This window comes from Girardinichthys multiradiatus, chromosome 1 (genome assembly GCF_021462225.1).
Source record: "Girardinichthys multiradiatus isolate DD_20200921_A chromosome 1, DD_fGirMul_XY1, whole genome shotgun sequence".
Classification (NCBI taxonomy): domain Eukaryota; kingdom Metazoa; phylum Chordata; class Actinopteri; order Cyprinodontiformes; family Goodeidae; genus Girardinichthys; species Girardinichthys multiradiatus.
The window spans coordinates 3,075,673-3,095,319 of NC_061794.1; the positions used below are offsets into that span (position 1 = coordinate 3,075,673).

General features: G+C 41.1%; 1 protein-coding gene across 9 annotated transcripts in view; it reads left to right on the plus strand.

Moving 5' to 3' along the window:
- Nucleotides 1-18,436, plus strand: part of plch2a (phospholipase C, eta 2a) — a 245,439-nt gene extending 227,003 nt beyond the window's left edge. For 4 of the 9 annotated variants that reach the window (XM_047361963.1, XM_047361955.1, XM_047361933.1 and 1 more), the window contains 8 exons: nucleotides 257-439; nucleotides 1,065-1,172; nucleotides 1,308-1,432; nucleotides 3,203-3,287; nucleotides 3,678-3,824; nucleotides 4,908-4,987; nucleotides 8,849-9,230; nucleotides 15,724-18,436. In XM_047361963.1, coding sequence (XP_047217919.1) covers nucleotides 257-439; nucleotides 1,065-1,172; nucleotides 1,308-1,432; nucleotides 3,203-3,287; nucleotides 3,678-3,824; nucleotides 4,908-4,987; nucleotides 8,849-9,230; nucleotides 15,724-17,336 — 2,723 coding nt within the window. In that variant the 3' untranslated portion in view covers nucleotides 17,337-18,436. Of the gene's footprint in view, nucleotides 1-256; nucleotides 440-1,064; nucleotides 1,173-1,307; nucleotides 1,433-3,202; nucleotides 3,288-3,677; nucleotides 3,825-4,907; nucleotides 4,988-8,848; nucleotides 9,231-10,399; nucleotides 10,412-15,085; nucleotides 15,115-15,723 lie in introns of all 9 variants that reach the window. The other 5 variants (XM_047361972.1, XM_047361979.1, XM_047361986.1 and 2 more) reach the window with 5 other exon arrangements.
- The last annotated feature ends 1,211 nt before the right edge of the window (nucleotides 18,437-19,647 follow it).

The window sequence follows — 19,647 nt, forward strand, 5'->3', positions numbered from 1 at the left end:
TACAGATGATTTAGAAGTAGATTTCTTTTGTGTTTAAAGGGTCTTTTGCTTTTTCAACTGGGAAAATATCTATTAGTTCTGCATAGTCAGTATCTTAACTACAGTAAACAATAGTTCAAAGAATCTGGAAAGATTTTTAATGGAGGAATCAAACTAACAGCTACTCATTTTTTTTTCTGATTCACTAGACTATCTTTTAAACTATGAAATACATGTGAGTTGCACTGTACTCTATAAATGAACTTTTGTGTGGCAGCTAACTGCAGCTGGCAGGTGTCATCTCTGAGTGAGACCAAAGCCCATCAACTGATGCAGCAGAAACCAACATCCTTCATCCAGTTCAACCAGCGCCAGCTCTCCCGTATCTATCCTTCCTCTTACCGTGTGGACTCCTCTAATTTCAACCCCCAGCCTTTCTGGAATACTGGCTGCCAGCTCGGTAGGAGCTCCACCCAAATCTACTTTGTATTTACAGATTTAGAATTTCGGAGTATGAAGGTCCAATTCTGCCTGTATTAAAAATACATATAGAAATATATATATATGACTCAATAAAATAATATTTGGGCCAAAAAGTAGCTAGACTTCTAAATTAGTGTGCCATTAAATGCAACAAAAAATAAAAGATTTATTTAATAATTAATTAAGGAGATATATTTTCATTTTACTCTTTAAGAGTTGTAATCTATCTACTATTCTATTATGCTTATTTTGTATTTAAACTACTAATATTATATTATACTGTTTTTCAGACAGAAATCATCCTTGGAAGACAGTTTACTTCAAAAAGATTAATAATATGGTGATTAATTTAGGCCATATTTCCCAAGCTTTATTAAAAAAAATCTATATCTGAATGTCATTTAGGAAGTATAATTGTAAATGTTTCAAAACGTTAATGTATTGTTGAAGTTCTTAAAATATACTATGGCTGGATTGGTCCTTCATACATACCTGCTTTATGCTGCTTCCACAGCCACGAAAAACATGATCTAGTTAGTTAGTTACTCTTTCCACTCAGTGTTAGTAATATCTTATTTTACACTACATAATTTTGATTTCAGTTGCACTCAACTACCAGTCTGAGGGACGGGTCCTTCAGCTCAACAGAGCTAAATTCTACAGCAATGGCAACTGTGGCTACATTCTCAAACCTACCTGTATGTGTGAAGGTCTGTTCAGGAAACATAGGCAATGTATTCTTAACATGGATGTGTGCTATTCTGTAATGTTTCCACTTTTTTATAGTCTGTTTATCCATGCTCTTATGTTTGAGCCTAAGAATGGATCTATTCTACCCACCTTAGGTCCCTTTAACCCGAACCTGGAGGACCCTCTGCCAGGTCGGATGAAGAAACAGCTGGTTTTAAAGATAATAAGTGGACAACAGCTGCCCAAACCCAAAGATTCAATGCTGGGAGACAGAGGAGAGGTGGGACAAATCCATTTATTTAAAAGATACAGACTCTGTCTACTGCTCTGTAAGTGTACCGTGTCCTCCTCTCCTGTCTGTGGAGAGAGAGTTTGCTGTAATTTGTGTATATAGATACAAATTACACTGATAACGCATGAAAACTGAAAAACAGCAAGTGGGATAACATACTCGTTGTAATACTGAGTACAAACAGTATGGTTAGCTCAGCTTAACTTCAGTGCAGTAAATAAATTCTGCTGTTGCTCCACAGTGAATTGCAGAATCTGTGGGTGAAAGCTGAAAATTATGAGCAAACAGGAAAAACAAAGGTCATGCTGTGTACATCAATGAAATATTTACAACGAAGCCAGATTGTTTTCCTGTTCTCCAGAGGATATCTATTAAGTACTATTGTCCTTCAGATGTAGGAGATCAAACCTGCCACATCTACTGGCACTCATTCATCTGGGTCAGTTGTCTAAGAGTGTGTCAGCAATAATGTCTGTCCACCAGTGTGTATTCAGTCTCAATGGTAATCAACTGTCACTTTCCAATGAATGGGGATGACCTCCACTAAATTTACTGCATCAGGCAGAAAATCAGCCATTCATCACAGCATCAGGTTATAAAACAGCAAAAACACCACTTTGTGTGGATAGAACAATGTTAGCTGCCAACCTGCTAGTGCCTCCGGCTAGACTCAGACATGTTGCTATGGAGATGGCCATAAACAAAAACACAGGATTCTGTTACTTGCGTCAGTAGTTTCTTCGTGTGTAGCTGCAAATCCATTCTGCTGTCAAAGGGACTTGTATTAGAAGAAAAACAGGGTGTTGTAGTTTTTTCTCACTGGTTTGCTCTAAGTTGTGTCCAGGTAATGCTGTAGCTGTAGCAATGATGGAGTTGGCAGGCTCACATTGTCGATGGGGGCCATGACTTAATTGGCAACACAGTTAAACTTGGCTGTTCGCTTGACTCTACTCTACAAAGCAGGAAGCCACTTCCACATTGCTTTCATCTGCTCCGCAATGGCTTTTCCACTACAAACTGGGCATCCTCCCCTATACTAGGCCCAGGACGACAGACCCGTTTGCCCCAAGCATACCGCATCCTGTGTGCATTCACTCAGCCAATTCAGGAAAGTGGGTCATTCCTCAGCATTTGCTTTGCAGCCCGTCCTCCAAAGCAGCCCATCCACCATCCTTCATATCTTGTTAAAAGTCATCTTCCCCTGTCATAACACATGGAACCATGCATCAAGTCATTTGCAGCAATACCCCCTTTCTCAACAAGAATGTGGCAACAGTGGACAGGAACGACACTCTTTTACCAGCAAGAAACCTTCAGCAGAACCCAGATCAATCACTCGGGTTCTTGGAGGACAAACAGACACATAAAAATACAGAAGCACCAGTCCAGGAGTATTTTGTATATTAAAGAAAATTTCACTGTTCTAGGCAGAAGTAGCTCTGTCAGTGGCACAAAAGATGCGATAAAGTAGCAAAATACAGCGTAAAAACAGGCTCAGGTCCAATACATGTATGGCTCTGAAAAGAATATAGTTAGTGGCAGCAGTAGCTCCTTTAACGACTTGGTCCCGGAGAGAGAGAAGGTTAAAAACTAATACATGAAACCAACAGAAGATGAATAAAAGCCACATTTGGCTCCACATTCAAATGTACACATTAAGAATTGACAGATGTACTCAGCTGGTATTTAGCTAATACTGTGATTGTCTGTTATGGTTTTTTATGTCCTCCTTAATGTTGTATTACATTATTCTGTCAGATTATTGATCCGTTTGTGGAGGTGGAGATCATCGGCCTGCCAGTGGATTGCTGCAAGGAACAGACCAGAGTGGTGGATGACAATGGTGAGTTGGAAATCATGAAATGTAGCTGTGATGCTTGCTAACTGACGTAACTGAAGTAATCAACCACCTGATTACCTATCAACCACAGCATTTGGATGTTTGGGTCCTGATGTAAAACTGATAATCTCTGAGGTAGCACTTCACAGTCTCTGTCTCACACCAGAGACCCTGAATAATTGAGTACTGAGCTCACTTTCTGTTTGTCTCCTGGACCATCTACTTTCCCTTCTTTCTATTTGTCTGCATAATCTCCATTTATTTCTCACACTGTTGTCCTGCTTCCACTCCACCTGCCTCCCATCGTTTCCTTTGTTCATCCTGCCCTATCCCAACACCCCCACCCCTACCCCCTTCATCTGGATCGTGGGTTGACTTGGCTCTCTTCTGTAGGGTTCAATCCGATGTGGGAGGAGACTCTGGTCTTCACAGTTCACATGCCAGAGCTGACCCTTGTGCGTTTTCTTGTGTGGGATCATGACCCCATCGGCCAAGACTTCATTGGGCAGCGCACGATTGCCTTCCACAGTATGATGCCAGGTAAGAATCTGGTGTTTATTTTAGATAGAATTGAAACTCGTGTAACTGAAAGATATGTGTCTACAGTGATGTTGAAAAGACATGTTCCTACAGTTTTTCTTTGACATATGATTTAATTGTGACACTTGAAAAGAGGTCAATATAAAATATTCCAGTTTCTAAGAATTACCTTTTTTTTAAAATAACTCTGTTTTGGGACCAACTCGATATTTTAAAACAAGGAAATTTTAATCATGGAAACAGTAAATTGCAGAAGAATTTGCCATCAAAGATGCATCTCAAAAAATTGTTCTGCATAAATGTGTTTTCACTGAGTCGCTTATTAAGGCTTTTATCCTGCTTCACATGACACACACATCAGGACACAAATATAATAACGACATCTGGGGCAAATTCATCTGGTGAAAAATGTAGCCGATGTAAAGATAAATGTAAGCCTGCTCAGTCAGCCAGCAAAAGCCAGCAATTCTCTGCACACATAAGCTTTCAAAAATCTGGCCTGCATTGCAGAACCAAATGACATGTAAAGCAGAGCTCAGCACAGTTGATTTAGAGCATTGTGCATAAACCAAGTGTCTAAAACTCCAAAAGTGTTAAACACGTTGCTGGTGTGGGTTTTTTCTATTTTCAAGTATGCCTGCTACTGAAGAAAGTGCACTTAGCTGAAGTCCAGGGATCTGTTCTGTCTTGGAGAACTTCAGCACATCTGATCCATTGTGTGGCATTGGTTTAGAAACAATGGGCTTCAAAAACACACCACAGAGAGGTGGCCTCTGTTTATTTTGAACTAAATCCTCAGCCAGCTCCCAGCTCGCCTCACAGACCACCCATAATAACTGCATCACACCTGAGCCCTAAAGCCACTTTACTCTCATACAAGACAGTTAATATAAGGCTGTGACTCCCTAGTGGTGCATAACAGGAGTGAATTTAGTTCAACCCCCTTTGTCAAACCAGTTCATTCACCAAACACACAGAGAAAAGGCATTATAGTCTCTTAAAATATTTTGTAGAAGGAACTTAAATAAATAGGTTTTTGTCCCTCTGTAATGACGACGCTGTTCCCGGGGTTGATGTGTGCAGGTTATCGGCATGTTTACCTGGAAGGTATGGAGGAGGCTTCTATTTTTGTTCATGTGGCTGTGAATGACATCACTGGTAAGGTAGGTACTCATAAGAAGGCTGGCTGAAACTTTCTCTTTAATTCTATATTTAATTCAGGGATATATCTTTTTAAACTTCTCCAGGTGGTAATTTAAGTTCCAGTAAAGTGGCTTGTAAAAGTATTCATAGCTTTGAACTTTTCCACTTCTTGTCGCATTACAACCACAAACAGATATATTTTATTTGAATTTTATGTGAAAGACCAACACAATGTGGTATACAATTGTGAATTGTAAAGAAAATTATACATGATTTAAAACACATTTTACAAATAAAAAATGGAAACGTGTGGTATTCAGCCCCCTTTACTCTGAGTGCAACCAATTGCCTTAAGAAGTTGGCTGATGATTGCTACTAACTAAATAGAGTCCACCTGTGCATAATCTAATCTCAGTACAAATACAGCTGCTCTATGATGACCTCAAAGGTTGATTAAGAGAATATTGGGGAGCAAACAGCATCGGGAAGTCCAAGGAACACACCAGACAGGTCAGGAATAAAGTTGTGGAGAAGTTTAAAGCAGTCTTAGGGCAATAAGAAGATTTCCCAAGCTTTGTACATCTCAGGGAGCACTGTTCAATCCATCATCCAGAAATGGAAAGAGTATGGCATAACTATAAACCTACCAAGACAAGGCCGTCCACCTAAACTTACAGGCCGAACAAGGAGAGCACTGATCAGAGATGCAGCCAAGAGGCCCATGGTGACTCTGGACTTTTGGTCAGATGAGACCAAAATTGAACTTTTTGTCCAAAATGCAAAAAGCTATGTGTGGCAGAGAACTAACACTGCACATCACTCTGAACACACCATCCCCACTCTCACATATGGTGATGGCAGCATCATGCTCTGGGGCTGCTTCTCTTCAGCAGGGACAGGGAAGGTGATCAAAGTTAATGGGAAAATGGATGGAGCCAAATACAGGGCAACTTTGGAAGAAAACCTGTTGGAGTCTGCTTGAGACTGGGGCGAAGGTTCACCTTCCAGCAGGACATCGACCCTAAACATAAAGCCAGGGCTACAATAGAATGGTTTAAAACAAAACATATTCATGTGTTAAAATGGCCCAGTCAAAGTCCAGACCTAAAACCAATCTGGAATCTGTGGCAAGATCTGAAAACTGCTGTTCACAAACGCTCTCCATCTAATCTGACTGAGCTTGTGCTGTTTTGCAAAGAAGAACTGGCAAAACCTTCAGTCACTAGATGTGCAAAGCTGGTAGAGACATACCCTGAAAGACTTGCAGCTGTAATTGCAGCAAAAGGTGGTTCCACAAAGTATTGACACTGGGGGGCTGAATACTTTTGCACAATGCCCTTTTTAGTTTTTTATTTCTCTTTCCACTTCACAATTGTATACCACATTGTGTTGGTCCTTCAAATAAAATTCCAATAAAACATATTTATGATTGTGGTTGTAACGTGACAATATGTGGAAAGGTTCAAGGGGTATGAATACTTTTACAGGCCACTGTATCATTGGTTGACCTGCATGCATGTGTAAAGTAACTGGAACTCTGGAGAACGTTCTGTAAACAATCAGGCCTATGATTCTTGTCCATTGGAGCTCAATTATGATTAAGGAAAATTATTATTCAAAAGTCCTAGCCAAACATTTCTACAGTTATAGGAATATGTTTTAGTAACTTTGCAGCATTTGTTTTTATTTAAAAGTTTTAGATTGATCTGCAGATTGATCAGATGCATTTTGATTACAAGAAGGTGTCCCAGGTGTCAATCTCTGCACATCCGTGGGTGCTTGACTGTCCAAACTGATTTCTCCTTCTTCAGGAGCAGCTCTTAAAATACAGCTGAATCAGTTTTATCTTATTAAATCCAGCTGAGTGTCTAATACCAGAATTGTTATGCAGTTATATTCATGTTTTTGTCTAATTCTGTGATTCTTAGAGCTCAAGCATGAGGTTTTAGGTCAGGGTCGGGGAACAAGCTTTTTCATTAGTATTTAAACCAGCTTGTTGATCACATTTTGGCTTTTCGTTCTATTTTTTTGTCTTGTCTTGATGTACTCAGCTGTCTCCAGCCATGCTGTGAATGACTGCATTGTTCTTCTCAATGTCCTCACTGTGAACTTCCTTTTCTCAGCTGTTTTTATGTGCTTCCTGTTGTGACTTCTCTTGGTCCACCCACATCTTTCTCCTTCTTTCATCTTCTCTCTAAGATCTTCACTCTCTTTGTTTGTCTGTTTGTAATTTCAGTGGAACCTCTCTTACCAACCACTAATGGCAGGAATGTTGTAGAAGCCTTGAAGCTGCAGCTTAAAACTCAGGTGTAGTGAGCTCCAGTTAGCATCTTGCATGAGCCACAACCTCCACCAAAACTCATGTCCCTCATGAGTTATGAAGGCTTGGTCTGCCTGTATATTCATTACATTCTTCAAGTATATCCAAAACTCAAAAAGAACATGTTCCTTGTGCTGGCAAGACACCTTCTGACGTCTCATCCTAATAAAATTCCTTTAGTTTTTCCTTTGCTCTGCACCATTATATTTCCTAAAATTCTCAATGAGTTTGACAAGCATTGCTATCATTGTCAAAGTGACAATAGTTTTGAGTCTCCATACGGCTGCTGTGACCTTTGGCCCTGAATATGTAACACCAGAAAGCATTTTCTAGTTCTCAACCAACCGCTCTTGGTCTTCTGCAAGCTGGACATTTCAAGCTCCAGAATTATTTAAAACAGGCAGCAACTAAGAGTCACAGGAGCACAAAAATGAAGATCAGTGTTCACCATGTTTTTTTCATGATATTTTATTTGCCATGCTACAGCTTTTGCGCACAGATATTTAGGTTCTTAGATGTCAAAGACTTTGATTCCAAGAGGAATTCAAAGCTGGTCAGCATGTTTTAAAGGTGAAGAACAATGCTAAATAGTACTGTGGAAAGGGTTTTCACTATCGCTCATTTCTTTCTATTTTTATCCAGACGGTCCAATTTTGTTTCTGGGAATCTTTGGAATTAGTCTTGTTAAGTAGTTCTTCAGGCTTCCTGAAGGCTTTCCAAAGCTCAGCTTTTGCAGATTTTGTTTGTCATCAGTCCACTGCTTGTATTTGACAATGGCAGCATATTGTGAACAGTGGTTTTAAAAAAAGAGGAAACTGAAATTGGAAAACTGGAGGGTTAACCAACTGACAGGCCTACAGAAACATCACCAAGCAGATGAATATGATGTGAAAGAAAAAAGGCAGCAAGGAGCTGACAGAATCTGAAAGCGATGCATCACCTTTCAATTGGATCATCTACTATAGAACATGTTTTCACCTAGCAACTCTTACCATGTTGTTGTAGCTAAAGTCCTATGTCCTGTTTGTCAAACTGCATTATCTTCAGGCGTTCTCAAAGAATCAGCTAAACAAAGGGGATCCGATTGTGTCTCTGTGACGGGCTGTTAACAAAATGCCTACAGTAAATATAACAAAAAGATTTTTGTTATAAGAGTAAGAGTTTTATTCTCTTAGGATTAGATGCCTTTTTGTGTCTAAATGATTCATCCTAAAAATCCCCCTGCTAGAATGATGTGGTTCTAGATTTAGAATTTGTGGGACATAGCCAAAGCAAACATTTGAAAGAGCTTCAAAAGATGTGGGAAACTGTTTATGAAGATCATTTTAACAGATTAATGGTTTGAAAACAAATACAGAAATGTGGGATGACTCAAATGTTTACATACTGCTATATGTTTGATCATTTACAGATCTTTGTTCTTTATATGTATTCATGTAAATAATTTGAAAGCATGCTTATTGTGTAAAAACTTCTTGGGATTCTTTCTAAAAACACCTCACCACAGATTTGTCTGTCTTCTTCATTTAGCGTTTTACACTGATTTATTTCTCTTCCACAGGCCAGAGCAGCCAGTGGTATAAAGGGCCTGTTTCACAAAAACCCAAAGCAGGCTTCCCTGGACAGCCATGCTGCTGTACATCACAGCCATAAGCACCCATTCGGTGCCCACCTCCTGCGCCGCACTGCCAGTGCACCCACCAGAGGTCAGCCCAAACCTAAAAAGGGCTTTCCTGAGCTTGCCATTGAAACCAAAGATTACAGCTCAGCGGGGGCAAGTGAGGAGCGAGAGTCTGAGGACAGAGACGAGGCCTGTGCTGCCACCTCTTACCAGTTCACTCCACCACAGCATCACAATGGGGAATCCCTGGCCTCCCAACAAGCCAAGGGCTCCTGGGATCGTCCTGACACGAATGGAGCTCTCCACCCTGAGGAGAGTAAAGGTAAGAGCTCACCATTTGCTCAGCAACGACCTATGAGTGAGCCTCTAAAACGGGCCAGCCATCTTCGCTTTAATGAGTCGCTGGATATGAAGCAAGGGGTGTTTGCTCGAGTTGCACTCAGTAGTTCAGGCAGGGTGGGAATGTCATCAAACTGCATCACGTGTGTAATTGGCACTAAGGAGAGTCCCGAGGCTGAAAGAAAGGTTCAGGAATCGCAAGAAGGCAGGTCTGGAAAAACAGATGTGGACACACAGGAAAGATGTGTAAATTTATCCTCAGACAAGAGACAACTTCAAGTAGATGCTGTTGCCAAGGCTACATCTGCCTCCCATGACCTGCAGCAGCCTCTGTCCAAAGTCAAATCCTGCATGGAAGCCCAGTTTCAGTACTCCCCTCATCCTATTCCGTTCTCCAGATCTAAAGCCAGCCAGACTCTTGGTCCCCAACATTTACGGCCTCATCCTGAATCACATCACAGGAACTCCCGAACCTGCAGTGTTCCACGTAGACACTCCCCTAATGCTGTTACACCAGCACCTTGCATGACTCCAGACAGCAGGACCGGCTTGTGTTGGCAGCAGACTACACCGCCTAACTATGGGTCTGTCTGTGACTCATTGCTGACTCCAATAATAAACATCACTGTGAATGAAGCTCTTTTACTCAGCGACAGCAGCAGCTCTGACAGTCTGAGCAGCTTGGAGTCGCCTTCTATGCTTCCTACACGCTCTGTCCTCGACAGCCGCAAGAGGGCAGTTGGTACTCTGCAGCGAGAGATGAATGCCCTGTTTGCCCAGAAAATGGAAGAGTTGCACCATAAGTCTCCCATGTTTTTTGCTGGTAAGATGAGCCTGAGGCAAGAGTTAGATGTGATGTAGCTGTAGACTAGCACTGAGGTGCACTATGTACTTACAGTTGATGTCCATGTTTGGTTGTAGATGTGGGTAGAATATTTTTCTCGGTCTGCTGTAGTAAGAAACCTCTTCACCCCTTTTGTTCTTGATAGTATGATGTTAAATGTGAGTTCAGCACAGCTTTAGTGATAGTGCTTGCATATGTTTTTTTATCCTAACATTCTCAATGTTTTAGTCAAATATTTTCTCATATTCAGTAACTCAGTTTTGTTTCTCTACATATCCTCTGCATAATACTGCCCAAATGCTTGACAGATGAGAAAAGTGGTAAGTTTTCTTTATATTTGGACTTGTTTAATGTAAATATCAGAACTTAACTTGCACACACAACCTAGTCTGCTTCACCAGCTAATAGATAAACCTGCAGCACTTCTCAAATTCCTTCTGTTTTTTTGTGAACCCAATGATGAAAAGGCTTGAAGTTTGTTCAGAACTCTTATTGGATGTAAAGAAGAGCCAGCAGGAGATGTGGCAGCAAATTCACATTAAGGTTTTCTTCTCGATATTCTTTGAATTACAGGCATATTAAATATGGCACAATAATACATTTGTTGAATTGTTCTTTATTGTAACAAGGTTTCTTGGAAATACATTTTATAACAGCTGTTTATTTTCGCTTCAATTGTTCAGTGATTTGTTGAGCAGCAGACTTGAATATGTGGGTATGAAAAACTTACCAAATCCTTTCTGTCTGTGCCAAGTAGCTTTTGGTGGGGGTAGTCTGATGGAATGGGCCAGCATCTCCTTCACTGAAAAACAAGATCTGCTATTAGATGCAATCTCAGTGCAGAGAGATCAAGATGAGATTCTACAACCAGTGGCAATCTCATATTTCCAACATTTTCCTACTAGATGTCAAAGCTTGTGTAGGCATTAGGGTGACCTCCAGAAGTCTGCAGTCCTAATCTAAACTCCACTTAACATTTGTGTTCAGATTGAGCATACTGTTCACACCAATGCGATCAAAACAGATTGACTGATTTACGACAAATGGTGGCTGAAAGATTGGATTCCAGTGTGCAACCAAACTGGAGAACCAGCTAGATCACGAGAAACCAGGCTGCTGTGGTAATGTACAATATAGTCACAGATGTCGACAGGTGAAACAAAGCTGGTGGAACCAGGCTTTTGTGTCATTATTTTATTGGGCTTTTTATATCGTTGTTTTTATACTAAGTTTAACTTATGTGTATTATGTTGTACAGAGCTTTGTGACTTTGTGTCTGTGATGGGTGCTTTATATATAAACTTACTAGCTGTCACTATAGGGACCCCTGACAGTATATTTTAAGCTAACCATTACCAACATGGGTTTTAAGTTCAACGGTGATTTTAAATTGGACAACTTACTTATAGCAGTTATAAAGTCCTGTTTTTATCATTTAAGACAAACGGCAAGTGTAGTTTTTCTTTCCAGGCAGCTGTTAGAAACGGGGATCCACATGTTCATTTCATACAGCTTGGTAAACTTCATCTTGGATTGAGTCAGTTTTTGCTCTCACATCTCAAGCTGGTTCCGAACACTGCTGCACAACTTTTAACTGGACTTTTATAACTGAACACATCCTCTCTGTTCTGGCTTCACTCCACTGGCTGCCTGTGTAGTTCATTTTAAGTCACAAAATGACAGGCACAAAATATGTCAATGTCTCAATAAGGTGTCATGTTCCCTTGAGCATCAATTATAGCTTGACAATTATGTCTCATGCTGTTCACAAGTCGACTTATTATTGCTGAGACATGGTATCCCACTCTTCTTGAAGAATGACCCTCAGGTCAGTGAGGTTCTGGGGTACAGAGTCAGAAGCCTCTAGAAAGCGAGTAAGCTGATCCTTGCAGGTCATGTGGTCTATCATCCGGTTCTGCAGGGCACTGTTCATGATGAAGTGGTCATCAGTGTGGGATGTGGCCAAAGGACGCCAACTTCTATGCCTTTCTATGACTCTTCCAGTCTCTGTGTATCTGTGGCACCCTTCTGATAACACTCTGACACTCAGTGGCCACTTACATCTGAGAACATCCTGTTTGAAGCTTTGCAATGGGGGGGTTTTGTTGATGGAATGTTAGGAGTCGTCTTAGTCTTATGATTTTAAAAAGTGAACAGCATGATGAGGAGGACTATTTAAATACCAACTCTGACTGAACCAGGACATTGGTTGATTCATGCATCAAACACCTGTTGTGAATTTTGCCTTTAGGCAAAAAGTACTGAAACATTGAACTGCTGGACATATTCCTTTAAACATTAAGAGAAGGTCACATTAGGCTCAGCTGTAAATGTCATAGTGCATTTTAGGGTCATTCTGAGATTTCGCCTAATTTCCCTAACTTATTGTGAGTAGTGTAGGATTGAGTGCAAGCAGAAAATAATGCTAATCAAGTTATCACTATTGTATACAATCTTTTCTCCATGTTGTAAAAATGCTTCAGCAATAGTGGCCACACATACTGCCTGTTAGACAACATGTGGCGCACATCTTATTGAATGTGAAAGCCTACCTTTATCATTGGTTTTGACATTATCTGTTTCTCAATAAATTGTTGAAGTTGTTTTATTGCCGAGCAGTACCTAGAAACCCCAAAGACAAAATAATAATAAAAACATTCTGGCTTCTTTGGGAAAATATCAGTAGTTGGGGGAATAGCTGAAACATTTGCTCAAATAAAAGCATATTTTTAAGAATAAAATGATTTAACTGTTGGAATCTATACGGGTCCTTCTCAAAATATTAGCATATTGTGATAAAGTTCATTATTTTCCATAATGTCATGATGAAAATTTAACATTCATATATTTTCGATTCATTGCACACTAACTGAAATATTTCAGGTCTTTTATTGTCTTAATATAGATGATTTTGGCATACAGCTCATGAAAACCCAAAATTCCTATCTCACAAAATTAGCATATCTTTAAAAGGGTCTCTAAACGAGCTATGAACCTAATCATCTGAATCAACGAGTTAACTCTAAACACCTGCAAAAGATTCCTGAGGCCTTTAAACCTCCCAGCCTGGTTCATCACTCAAAATCCCAATCATGGGTAAGACTGCCGACTTGACTGCTGTCCAGAAGGCCACTATTGACACCCTCAAGCAAGAGGGTAAGACACAGAAATAAATTTCTGAACGAATAGGCTGTTCCCAGAGTGCTGTATCAAGGCACCTCAGTGGAAAGTCTGTGGGAAGGAAAAAGTGTGGCAGAAAACGCTGCACAACGAGAAGAGGTGGCTGGACCCTGAGGAAGATTGTGGAGAAGGGCCGATTCCAGACCTTGGGGGACCTGCCGAAGCAGTGGACTGAGTCTGGAGTAGAAACATCCAGAGCCACCGTGCACAGGCGTGTGCAGGAAATGGGCTACAGGTGCCGCATTCCCCAGGTCAAGCCACTTTTGAACCAGAAACAGCGGCAGAATCGCCTGACCTGGGCTACAGAGAAGTAGCACTGGACTGATGCTCAGTGGTCTAAAGTACGTTTTTCGGATGAAAGCAAATTCTGCATGTCATTCGGAAATCAAGGTGCCAGAGTCTGGAGGAAGACTGGGGAGAAGGAAATGCCAAAATGCCAGAAGTCCAGTGTCAAGTACCCACAGTCAGTGATGGTCTGGGGTGCCGTGTCAGCTGCTGGTGTTGGTCCACTGTGTTTTATCAAGGGCAGGGTCAATGCAGCTAGCTATCAGGAGATTTTGGAGCACTTCATGCTTCCATCTGCTGAAAAGCTTTATGGAGATGAAGATTTCATTTTTCAGCGCAACCTGGCACCTGCTCACAGTGCCAAAACCACTGGTAAATGGTTTACTGACCATGGTATCACTGTGCTCAATTGGCCTGCCAACTCTCCTGACCTGAACCCCATAGAGAATCTGTGGGATATTGTGAAGAGAACGTTGAGAGACTCAAGACTCTGAATGAGCTAAAGGCCGCTATCGAAGCATCCTGGGCCGCCATAAGACCTCAGCAGTGCCACAGGCTGATTGCCTCCATGCCACGCCGCATTGAAGCAGTCATTTCTGCAAAAGGATTCCCGACCAAGTATTGAGTGCATAACTGTACATGATTATTTGAAGGTTGACATTTTTTGTATTAAAAACACTTTTCTTTTATTGGTCGGATGAAATATGCTAATTTTGTGAGATAGGAATTTTGGGTTTTCATGAGCTGTTTGCCAAAATCATCCGTATTAAGACAAAAAAAGACCTGAAATATTTCAGTTAGTGTGCAATGAATCTAAAATATATGAATGTTAAATTTTCATCATGACATTATGGAAAATAATGAACTTTATCACAATATGCTAATATTTTGAGAAGGACCTGTATTTAGCCAGTTTATTCTTTCAAATCCAGTTTATGTAACTCTGACTGTATTTCCATGTTTAACATTATTCTGATAAATTCTAATGTTTCTGAGCATTATTTTGGCTACATGTACCATAGCTTTTAATAAGCCTGAGTCATGGAGGTTTTATGCATGATTCCAGTAACTGCCTGAGCTTTTAGAATCACGAGTTGCTGATGTTCTCTCTCCCTCCACGTGAAACCTCCAGCTCACATGAAAAATTGCATTGTTTTCCTGTTCTGGTTGGACCCAGCTGTTCCCCCCATAATGCACTCCCCCATCAGTGGCTTGATGTATCATGTGAAAAAGATCATATTTTACATGCAAATGACCCCTTGGAGAAAACACTTTTTAGAAGTGAACTTAGATTCTGGCTGTGTTGAAATAGCATTATGTCAATACAGTAATATGATGCTGGCAGAAACATAATGTACTTAAAAGGAATCACAGTCCAGAGTCAGTTTCTGATATTAAAGAGCAACACGTCTTGAAGAGCTTTTTGTACTAGAAACCGCTTCCTTGCCTCTCTTCCTTCTCCTCGTTGCAGTTTGGATAATTCCCTTTTTTCCTCTCTGTTCCTCTTTGCACGCTTTCTCTGTTCCTAGTACAGAATTGAGGGGATGACCAGAGCCAGGTAAACTCACTGAATGCATGCAAGTAGCACCATAACACCTTCACCTCATTGTCCTTTTTGCCACCAACAACATTTTCTCATGTCCGTTGCACCTGTGGGTGTTTGAAATCATTCTTCTTTATTTCCACCCATTGTCTAAACCCCACCCACAGTGGTTGTAATGAAAACACTAAGCCGTCTGTTTCTGTTCACACCACTAATACAGGCTTCAGTTAAACTATGAACATATCCTTTCACTGCAGTTGTTCATTTAAAGAGACAGGTTCTTTAAAAAATAGTTTTTGGAAAATAGGTTTTAAAAGCAAGAATAAGAATAAAAATAAAAGATTTGCCTCAGAAATACACCAAATTGTCCGTCACTTTTAACTCTATAAATTAAGAATTGGATGGAATTTAAGTTCGCGTGTGTGAGAAAAGATGGATGACTGAATACATTTGGCAATGTAGTGTATTATGACTTACTAGCTTGTTTTAAAACAACCTATTTGGCCCACTGACAGCAGCCTAGGTATAAATTGGGTAAAGAAAAGTAAACTGAAGTGCAGAAACAATCTGCGGCAGGATGAATAGGATGTGGTTTAACATGTTTCATTGTTACTCTCTCCACAGACTCTTCCATGCTGCAGAAATCAAGCTCCCCTCCTCACATTCCTTCACCAAACGGAGAAAACCCTAGTAACAGCTGTTTTACCCACTCTGCATCCACTCCAGAACAGAGCCTGTCAACGCATTACTCCACATCTACACTGCTGCATCCATCATCAGCTATAAATGTAGCCTCCACAGTTAACAATCCTTTATATGGTGCAGTGCACAGCAAAGTTAGGAAAGCCAAAACATTCTCTAGAGCCACATCTGTACCACTTAGCAGTCCTGTGGTGATAACTGAACCATCTGAGCACAGTCGAAACACCCAGGCAAACAGAGGCACTCTGGAGGAAAAGATAACAGAACAGAAGAAAAACCCAGAAGCTCTGATAGAAAAAAGAACAGATCCAGGAGAAAAAAAGTCTCATCAGAGAGCAGAGCCCCCTGGTGAAACACAGCCCACAGGAACACCAACAATCCCATCTGCTCAGCCATCCCAGGCCAGGAGAAGTCTTTTTAACCCTCCCCCACAACGCATCCCAGTAAGACGAGCAAAAAGTGAAGGGCTTGTTCGAGGGGATGGAGCCGGGTGGGCCCAGTCTGCTGTACCAGAGGTTTGTACAGATGCTACCATAAACGACCGGCTTTGGAGCAAACTGGAGCCTGGCAACCACCGAGACAGCGTGTCATCCTCTTCCAGCCTCTCCTCAAATGATACGGTCATTGACCTCTCTCTTCCTAACCTGGCCAGAAAGAGCCTCATCATTCTGCCAAGTCAAAGTAACAACTGCGAATCCGCCTGGGTCAACTACCGGCACACTGCACTGGTTTCCTGTGACATAGTGAAGGTCAGCAAGAGCAGGTCAAACCCCAACCTTCAGCAACGGAACTGTCCCAAAGATGAGCTTAAGCCCCGCCCACTCCAGCCAGCCCAAGACTGCATAGAGGATTCACCTGGCAGAGTTACCCAAAGAAGGCACACCTGGTGCCGGCTTTACATGGAAGGACTGAAGCAGGCATCAGCCAAAAGGCCATCAAGTGTAGCTCCAGCTTCAGCAGCATCTATGTCCAAAAGCCTGGGAGACCTGACCTCTGAGGATATTTCGTGCAACTTTGACAGTAAGTACCACAGCATCAGCCGCAGCTTTATTGTTAAATCCTCTAGAGATAGCCTCCTTAAGAGCAGCATACAGAAGTGTCGACCACAGAGTGACCTGACGGAGCAGCTGCGGAAGCTGACTGATGTGGAGCCTTTGATTCCCAGTGATTTCAACCTAGAGAAGGAACCAAGAGACGCAGAGGAAAACCATGCTGACGAGACGCTGGTCAGACGGACCTCCTCGAGGAGCCAAAGTAGGGTACGGTACATTGCAAACAGGGCTAAAAAGGCCCAGGAAAGAAACAGGCTCCAGGGTCTGCTCCAGGGCAGAAGTGCTAGCTTCAGCTTTACTGGAAGCATAGGCAGCGGGATTGCTGGTTCCATTGAGGAGAGGGGCAATCCAGAGGGAGCGTGCTGCGTTGGCCCCAGTCCCTGTAGCAGCGTGGACCTGCAGAGTCATCTGGAATCCCCCTCTCATGTACAGTCCCCCATAAACTCCGACAACGCTGAGCTGTTTTTCACGCTCAAACTTTGAGAACTTGCTGACTTGGAACTGATCGTGAGAGACACAGCTAGAAACTTGTTTTGAATACATTTCCTCCATAAGTTTCACATCTGACAATTTCTCAGAGCAATCCGTTTCACAAAGCAGAGTATCTGAACATGTCAGATTGCTCACATCCAGGATCCACTTTTGTGACCGGAACTTGTAAAAATCATTAGGTGCTTTTCCACAGCAGTAACTGGAGGCAGGTGTAAGGAGCAACACCTTCCCGCTCAGCTCTCATTTCAGTGTGACATCATGAAAAAACGGCTCACACATATCAAGGTGGAGGATACCAGTACTGTTACTGTACTTACAAGTGAAAGGTAATCATCTGAGGTTCCAGATGCTGCTGTGAACCACCCCACAACTTATATATCATACATGTATATTGAGTTTTACCCATGTTTCTGTATTTTCTTAGATATTAATACACAGTAGCAATAGATCATACAACAGGATTTTAATACTTTTTTTTTTTTTTGCTTGAACTGTTGACATATAACTTATTTTATGTCGAGGCATTATCAACCTGCCCATCTATGAGCAATATTTTGAGCATGTTGGATGTCATAAAGAAAATGTACAGTTTGAAGCTGACAGGTGTGTCTCGTGTCCTTGCTGAAAAACATGGAGTAGTTTTTCCAATGCTGGATTTAAGGTGTTGATTTTTAAAGTTGTGTTTTAATCTGACTGAGATCCTATTCTGTTGCTGATTGTAATCTGTGGCATGTCCAAGAACTGAGATCCTGTTTGTTAGAGGAGTCTGTTTAAACAGTGAACTCGGTCCTTTTATGTTGACTGCATGCTTTTTATGCACTGTACTGGTTTTCCTTTATTTTATCAATACTTTTATATGAAGATTTAAGATTTTAGCATTTTTGGATTGTCTCGTGTTGGTAAGCAGGGCATCAGATTAGAATCTCTGTTTTCATTTCTCTGCTAATAAGGGAAGATGGTAATGATGTGTGTAGAAGCACGTTTGTACTGTTTGCCCTGCTGTCCCAATTATTTGAGCAAAAACTTTGAGGACAATATTGAGTTCAAACAATGTGTAATTATGACCTGAATAAAACTCAGATATTACTGAACATTTCACAGCTCATTTGCTTCATTTATGTGTCAGAAGCTGCCCAAGTTCCACAAACCCAAAGGATTCATTAACAGAGCAGTTAAACTGAGGCTTACGCTGAGTGACATGAACAAGCCTCTGACCTTGGTTTTGGCAGCTCCAATTATGTACTCTGCTTGGATCTTTTTTTTTTTTTTTTTACCAGCCATCACTTCCCAGCCTCAGCAGCAGGAGGGGAAAAAAGAAGTACACACCCCCTGCAGGAATAAAGAATGTTCCAGAACAAAGACCCAAGGCAAGAAAAAAGAAGTTTGACGAATCATTAAAAGAAGAAAAACATGGTTTTACTAATTTCTTACGTTCCAAGAAAAGATCATTCTACCTCAATATATTAGACTCTTTGGGACAGTGTTTCATTTAGTTTACTTTGAAGATTTTCTTTTCAGTGTAATTTCCTAAAGTCATACCTCTAAACAGGGTGGGAAATTCCCTTTCTGTCTTTGTCGCATTTAAATGTTTCGGATCATCACACCTTCCTAAAAGTTCCAGGTCTGCAGTGCTTCAGCTGTTCTGAGCTCTTTTGTGACCTGGATGGGTCAGTGGTGCTGTTGGGGCAATGTGGGTAGGTTGTTTACTCCTGGAAGGGGTCACCACTGTTTTCTATGTTGGTGAATAATGGCTCTCACTGTGGTTCACTTGAGTCCTAAAGCCTTAGAAATGACTTTATACTCCTTTCAGACTGATGGATATCAGCGGCTTTGTTTCTCAGTGGTTCTTTAGATACTACAGGTCCTTCTCAAAATATTAGCATATTGTGATAAAGTTCATTATTTTCCATAATGTCATGATGAAAATTTAACATTTATATATTTTAAATTCATTGCACACTAACTGAAATATTTCAGGTCTTTTATTGTCTTAATACGGATGATTGTGGCATACAGCTCATGAAAACCCAAAATTCCTATCTCACAAAATTAGCATATCATTAAAAGGGTCTCTAAACGAGCTATGAACCTAATCATCTGAATCAACGAGTTAACTCTAAACACCTGCAAAAGATTCCTGAGGCCTTTAAAACTCCCAGCCTGGTTCATCACTCAAAACCCCAATCATGGGTAAGACTGCCGACCTGACTGCTGTCCAGAAGGCCACTATTGACACCCTCAAGCAAGAGGGTAAGACACAGAAAGAAATTTCTGAACGAATAGGCTGTTCCCAGAGTGCTGT